The sequence below is a fragment of the Rhea americana genome, unplaced genomic scaffold, assembly GCF_003343005.1.
Source record: "Rhea americana isolate MKP2758 unplaced genomic scaffold, rheAme1 scaffold_139, whole genome shotgun sequence".
Classification (NCBI taxonomy): Eukaryota; Metazoa; Chordata; class Aves; order Rheiformes; family Rheidae; genus Rhea; species Rhea americana.
The window spans coordinates 152,511-159,762 of NW_028185472.1; the positions used below are offsets into that span (position 1 = coordinate 152,511).

Consider the following 7,252-nt stretch of genomic DNA (forward strand, 5'->3'; position numbering starts at 1 on the left):
GCCGCGTTGCCGGGGCGACGGGAGCAGGCCGCGGCGGGGGGACTGCGCCCCTCCCCCGCCCGTGCCGCTCGCGCGCCGCGACCCTCGCCTCAAGTCGCGCCGGGCCGGGCCGGGTGCGCCCGGGCCTGCCGAGGGGCTGGGACAGGGCCTGGCCGGCCGGGGAGGGGGGAAGGGGGCGCCCGGGGCCGATGGCTTCCAGATGTGCCCTCGCCGGCGCTGTTTATCCCGCTTTGGCCGGGGCGGCCGTGACGCCGGCTCCCCCGGGGCAGGGGGAGGGAGGCCGGCGGCGAGAGGGAGGGCGAGTAGGGCGCCAGCAGTGAGCAAAGGGACAGCTGGGCCCAAACAGAGGGCAGTGGGGGCTTGCGCCACCACCGCGCCCCCCGTCRCAGGCCTTTGGGGCAGGAGGAGCGGGGCAGGGCGTGGAGGGAAGGAGGGAGCGAAAAAGAGGAGAGGGCAGGGCAGGGCTGGGAGGAGGAGGAGGCGGCGGCACTGAGCGAGTTTTTCCTGTCCCCGCAGCGTTCTTGAGTCACGGGAGCTCCAGCAACGCCAGYGTGAGCCAGGTGCCAGCCTCAGGACGTGTCCTCCTTGCCTGGCTCGCGTTCCCCCTTCCTGTCCCATCCCGGACATGAGGCCGCTGTGGGGAAGGTGAGTGCGGCAACTCTGATCCCGGCCGGCTGGCGGGAGGGATGGGACAGGTTGGCAGCGTGCGGCACAGGCCAAGTGTTTGCAGTCTATGCTACCGGCAACCTGGGGGTTGGCACAGTTCCTGAGGGGTTTGGCATGAGTGCAGCGCGGGTTTGGTGTGCTGTGGAGGCTGTTGGCACAGCGTCCAGGGAGCTGATAAAGGTTAACTGATGGCAGGCATGCTCTGTCGGTGTTGGTACTGGCAGATTGGCCTGGCGTCTCAGGCTCTAGGCTGACTCTGGCTTGACATGGTGTAGAGGGCTTGGTACAAGTTCACTGAGAGCGACACACTTTGTGCAGGTTGGTGCAAACCAACTAGAGGGATCAYATATGGGCTGGGGGTTGATGCATTACCTGGAGGGTTGGTCCAAATTAATCGGGGACCGGCATTCTGTTTTGGGGTTGGTACAGGTTAACAGAAGAATGTCATGCTGTATGTGGTTTGATACAGCATTTAGGGGTTTAGGACAGGCTCACTGAGGGTTGCTATAAGTAGGAATTGGCATGATGTTTTGCAGTGGGGTGGGGTAGGTTCACAGCGTGCAGAAGTCTGTCCAGGTGAACAAGGACAGGGTTCATACAAGGTGGGCTTAGCTTGGTGTTTGAGGGGTTTGCAAAAGTGTGCAAGAGATGGTACAGGCAGACTGGGGGTTGATGCAGCATTTTGGGTTACTTCACTGTGCCACAGTTGGTGTAAGCAAGCTGAGGCTTAGGGCAAAGGCTGGTACAGGTGAACAGAGGGCTGGCAGTGTGATAGGAGTTGACGCAGGGCTTGAGTGCTGGTACAGGCGAAGGAGAGGGTTGATGCAGTGCTGGGAGGTTGATACCATAGTGCAGAGGGGCACAGGTGAAGTGGAAGTTGGCACAATGTGAGAGTAGAGGAGGCAGCTGGCCAGCATGATGCCTTGGGTGTGGGTCCTGTGGACATCAGAGCCCAGACAGGACGCACAGACACTTCTAATGCCCCCTTCCCCCCCCTCTCTCCAGGAGCTGACTGCACCAAGCCTGCTGAGCTTCAGCCCCTGTTTCACCATGGCCTCCCAGCCTCAGCCCCTGCACCCTCCATTGCCATGTGCCTCCGCCAAAGGCAGCACTGGGCTGGTGGCAGGCAGCCCCGAGAAAGGTAGGTCCCTTATGCAAGATTGGGCAACACTGGTTTTGAGGGGTGCCAATCTGGTGTGCAGTGGGCCTTTCCTCCCTGGGGGTGCCAGGGCAGGGGAGGCAGACGGCGTCCCGGCTCATGTCCAAGGTCTATCAGAGAGAGGAGTTTGCTGTTCCTAGCCCAGAGTAGCAGATTCTCCAACACGTTGTTTTTCTCCTGGCATCTCTCACAGGCAGTGCTCGCCCCAAACCGCCCGTCCGGCCCAAACCTCGTGTGCTGCCCAAGCCAGCTGTGCCTGCCAAACCCTGCCTCCCGCAACCCCCACCGGGGCCGCGCCACCCTCGCCCTGAGCTGCCCTCGGCTGAGAAGATCAACCGCCTGGCAGGGCCCAAGCCGTATGCTGGGAGCAGCTCTGGAGGGGCCCTCAAACGCCCCTCCTTCAGCATCAAGTCGCCTGAGACCCCCARTGGGAAGGGGCTCTCGTCCCCTCCGCTTTCAGCTGCGGCGGACTTGAGTTCGACCCCCGCTGATGAGGTCTCTGCGGCTCCACTGACACCCTCTCGCAAAGGCCCAGCTGCCTTCAAGGTCACGCCAGTGCCAGTGGCGGCCAAGCTGGAGCGATTCCCTGGCACCACCGTGGAAGAGATCCTGGCCAAGATGGACAGCAAGGAGGGCCCAGGAAGCCCTGACCGGGCCAGACTCTCTCCCTTTTGCCCTGATGCCCCCTCTCGCTTTGGATCCAAGACCTTCACCGCCTTCCGGAGACGTCCTAGCAGGGAGGCTGATGGAGATGCCCCCAGTGAAGCCCGCCAGGCACCCTTGCCATCTGGGGCTGAGCTGGGCATTGGGGATGATGGATGCCCGATCCCTGAGATGAGGTGAGCAGTGGGGGACGGATCCCTGGGGGTGAGAGGGCACGGGGAAGGCGTACACTGCTGCAAACAGCACCGGGGATGGAGTAACGGGAATTGAAAGAGAGCTGAGGTCTGGTCCTCAGCACGAGGATAGCGTTTCTCCTAACCAGACGGTGCCTTGAGCTGCCTTCGTGGGAAGGCTGGGTCACCCGCGACAGCTCTGGGTGGTTTTGTTAAAACCACAGGAACAGGCTGTCCTAGTTGAGGAACTGCTTCCACGCTTGCAGCCTTCTGAGGGCTGGGAACTGAGCCAGCCGGCCATGCTGCTGCCCAAACAGGGGCCGCCCTGAGAGCACGAATAACGGGGTCACTGCCCCAGGGAAATGCTCCCTTTTTCCTCCTCACTATTTTTCTTCTGCCTGCTCATGCCAAGGCAGAGAGACCCCAGACTTGCGCTACTCCTGGCTGCAGGATGTCCTGGTTTGGAGCCAACGGCTGGCTGTGCTCCTGAAAGCTGGGCACCTCCGGGAGTGAGGCAGGGGCTATTTAAAGCTAGAGTGTGAGAAACTTGTTCTCCAAAGGACAGAAAACTCCGGAAAGGGGATTGCTGCTCATTTCTCTTCCTCCCTGCTGCAATCAAAAAATTTCTGATGATTCAGTGTCTGTTTTGGGCACTGCTTGGAGTGGATTATGGGCCTGTTGCGGTTCACCCGATTGCTGCCTGACCCCTTCCTCCTGTGGGCAGAGCCAGGCGGTTTGGGGCTGGGAGACGCGTTGGCTGGTGGATGGGAGAAGAGAGCAGAGGCGTGTGAGGGATTTACCCTTCTTCCCCATTTCTCTCTGGCAGTGGCTCCCCCCCAGCCGGCCCGAGCTGTGCCGGGGACCCCCACGGACGCTGGAGGCCGCCTTCTCCCCCTGACGTGAGTTCTCGCCTCGCCGTCCGGCACTGCGGCAGCTCTGCTCCTGGGCTCTCTCCTTCGGGGCTCTCCTGTCTCCTCCGGGGCTCCCTCTCTGCGGGGTGCGTGTCTCTCCTTCCTCCTTTGGGCGCAGACTGTCCTGGGGAATGGAGGTAGCCTGTGCTGTGCCCCCAGCTCCCACACTGCATGAGTGCTGGGTCAGGCTCCTGTGGGGTGTGTGTGGGGAGGGTGGTTTTTTGAGGCTCAGCTGTGCAAACGCAGTGCCAGGCTGGAGGCAGGGAGCAGCTGTGAGTCACCAGCGGGCATTTGGTGACCGGGCAGGTGTGTGTCAGGGCGGGCCCTTTCCGGCTCCCTGCCACCTCCCCCCCATACTCAGGGTGCTGGGTCTCCCCAGCCACAGAGAAGTAACTCCACAGGCTCATGGCAGGGCTTGCACCCCTCTCCTGGGTGCCCAGCTGCCCAGTGGGGTGGGTTCGGGGTGTGGGGAGATTTTTACTTATTTTTACTTCCTCCTGCTTCAGTTTTTCCTCTCTGTTTCTGTCCGTCTCTGAGCGTGCTACAGGGGATGTGTGGGGGGGTACTAAAGAGGGCGGAGGGGCAACTGGGGGCAAGAGGTAGAGGCTGGATCAGGGCTCTGGGCATTGCCATGCCCTGCAGGGCAAGGAGCATAGATGGGAACCAGTGGGAAACTGGGAGCTGCCTGGCCTGAGTCACATGGGAAATGGTCCTGATGCTGCCAGGAAGTGTGGGCACCTTCTGCCTTGGGGATTGGGGATGAAGAGGAGGGGGAAAGGGTAGCACCAGTGCCTGAATTTGGCGCTAGCCTCCTGCACTCAGAGAGCAGGAGCTGGGAAGTTCCTGCTGAGTGACTTGCCCTCCACTCTGCTCTTTCTGCAGCTCTCTTCTCTCCAGTCAGGCACCCTTGGACCCCCTGGCTCCCCAAGGTCCCCCGCCTGCCCGGCCCCGGCTCCAGGAGCTCCTTTCCGGCCTGCTGAGCTCTCTGCCTCAGCCCCTGGCTCTCCTGATGCGCCCCCGGAGCTCCTGGCCCCTGGCTCCCCCACCCYGGCACCCGGCTCGCCTGAACCTCCTGCTCGGCCTCCAGCTGAGGTCTCAGCTGCCTCCATCCAAGCCCCTGGAGCTCCCTCCTCCGCAGCTGAACCCTGGCTCAGCATCTCCCGTTCCCCTGGCTCCCCGCACACTCCCAGTGAAGGATCTCCTGACACTGCCAGCCCCCCAACTCCGGGCACTCCTGAACTGCCCCCCAGAGTCGCTTGCTCCCCTGGTTCTCCTGAGGCTGTCACTGGGTCCCCAGGTCCCCCCAGCCCAGACTCGGAACCTCCTACTAGAGTCTCTCGTCCCCCGGGCTCCCCGGAGGGACCTGATGACTCCCCAGTGTCCCAGAGATCCCCTGATGACTCCCAGGGTCCCAATTTCAGCTCTCTTTCCTCTTCCAGAGACTCGGGGCTCCGACGCTCTTCAGAGGGGGTGTTGCAGCCTCCAACTCAAGGGCAGGGCATRGGGCAGCTAGGGGGCTCCTTGAGTGCTCTTCCCCATCCCGGGGACCCCCCATCGAAGTGGTCATTGGGCAGCGAGTCCAGCTGGAGCCTTTCCCAGTCCTTTGAGTGGACATTTCCCTCGCAGGCTGCCCCGCGGGGTGCCAGGCGAGTTGGTTCGCCCCCGAGGTCGCCCATTCGTGAGGCAGCTGACTCGGGGCTCTCTGAAGAGGGCGAGTCAGATGGGGAGGGTCCTTCCCCCAGCCCCCCAGGCTCCCAGGCGGACAGTGGATCYGAAGAGCCCAGTTCCGAGGTGGCCAAGAGCCAGGGAGCAGAGGGGGATCTGTGTCCGGGTGGTCCTGTGGCCCAGCGAGAGGCCAAGGGCTCTGCAGAGGAGAAGGAAGAAGAGCAGGATGGCGCCACGTGCCGCCGCCCGCTGTGCGTGATGGAGCCTGACCAGGACCCAGCTGAGGCTGAGCCCCCTGCCCAGCCCTGCCTCRTTTGCAAGGTGGCCCCGCAGGATTTGGATCCTGTGGCCTCTGAGGCTGACTCAACCTGGGAGGTGGCGCGCACAGGCAGCCGCCCGGTAAATCTGCAGGGCCCTGGTGGGCCAGGCCAGGGCGAAGGATCTTCCGAGACCTCAAAGCACCCCGATGCCCATGCCGACCCGGGCTGGCTGACCGAGCTGCTGGCATCGCCTGTGGCCCACACTGCGGGGCACAGCTCTCCAGACACGGAGGGGCCAGAGGTAAGGCTCCGGGGGAGGCGTGTGGCTCTGCGGTGGGAAGGGTTAATGCCTCTCTCTGTGTGTGTTGGTGTGGCTAGGCTCGTCCCCAGTGGGGCTGGGCCTCGCCAGAGCAGGCAGAGCAGTCGGACGGGTTGGGTGGAGGCTGAGCTGGAGCGGAGCACGCCATGCCGGCAGGAAGAGCTGGGGTGGGGCTGGATGGCGAAAGCAGCCTGAGCCGCGTGCGTGCGCGCGCAGGGCCCGCTGGGGAGCCATGGCTGGCGAGTCGGGCACCACGGCCATCCTCCGGAGGCTGCTGGCCAACCTGGAGCTGCGCGACGAGTTGGGGAGGGCTCGGCCCACGCATGCCTGGGAGGGGGCCTGGGAGGGGCCCTGGGAAGGCACAGGCGCTGTAAGTACCCCCAAGCTGTCCGGCAGCTCCCGGCCTGGAGAGTGGGTGGGAGAGGGCAGGCAGCGGGATCTGGCCCCTCCTTGGGAAGGGGCCTGGAGTGCAGCATCTCTGTGGCTGTGCTCCCTGGCCCTGTCTCACCTTTCTGACCCTTTCCCTACCAGGACTTGCTCGGCTGGTCACGGAAGGACCTGCGCAGTGAATTTGGCATCGGGGGATCTCACCAAGCTGGTGCCTTTGATTGGACCCACGAACCGACAGCTGGGAAGAGAGATTGGCCTGGTGAGACGGAGCAGGACCGGGAGTTTGGTGCCAAGTCCAGCTGGGACAGCACCCACAGTGTTGGTGATGCGAATCGGCAAGATGGGGCCTTCGGCACTGCCGAGAGGGACTGGGGGAGCGATTACAAAGGGCCAGAGCTAGTGGGGGAAACAAGACTGAGTGACAGTGACTGGTCTAGCTCCCGTGCYGCAGGCGAAAGCTGCATACAGGATCAAGACTTCAATGCTGGCAAACCCAAGTGGAGCACCGGCTATAGCTTGGACAGTGCTGGCAGCCAGGAGGAGACTGGCCCTGGGAAGGCTGACTGGAGCAGGACCTACAGCTTGGRCCATGGCCAGCAGCAGGACAAGGAGCTGAGCTCCAGACAGCCCAGTTGGGCTGGCAGATATGGCTCTGGGGATGCAGAGACCCGGGATGGGGACATCGCACCTGCCTGGGCTGGTGAATATGGCACCAGTGATGCAGAGATCAAGGACAGGGAGATCACCCCAGACTGGGCCAGTAAATACAGCAAGAGAGACACTGAGACGAAGGATGAGGATTTTACACTGGGCTGGGCTGGCAGATCCAGCACGGGGGACACTGGGAGCCCAGAGAAGGAGTTTCGTCCCAGTATGCCAGCCTGGGACAGCAAATACAACACTAAGGACATGGAGAACCAAGACAGGGAGTTCAGCCCCAGCAGACCAGCCTGGGACAGCAAATATAGCACCAGGGATATGGAGAGCCAGGACAGGGAGTTCAGCCCCAGCCGACCAGCCTGGGCTGGTGAATACAGCACCAGGGA

General features: G+C 63.0%; 1 protein-coding gene across 1 annotated transcript in view; it reads left to right on the forward strand.

Annotated features, from left to right (window-relative positions):
- The window catches only part of CNOT12 (CCR4-NOT transcription complex subunit 12), a 14,504-nt gene that overhangs the window by 951 nt on the left and 6,301 nt on the right, over window positions 1-7,252 (forward strand). Inside the window, exons 2-7 of the mRNA XM_085298401.1 lie at window positions 517-645; window positions 1,672-1,807; window positions 2,019-2,664; window positions 3,488-3,560; window positions 4,455-5,798; window positions 6,348-7,250. Of these exons, the coding sequence (XP_085154527.1) occupies window positions 1,717-1,807; window positions 2,019-2,664; window positions 3,488-3,560; window positions 4,455-5,798; window positions 6,348-7,250 (3,057 nt within the window). The 5' untranslated portion in view covers window positions 517-645; window positions 1,672-1,716. The remainder of the gene's footprint in view (window positions 1-516; window positions 646-1,671; window positions 1,808-2,018; window positions 2,665-3,487; window positions 3,561-4,454; window positions 5,799-6,347; window positions 7,251-7,252) is intronic.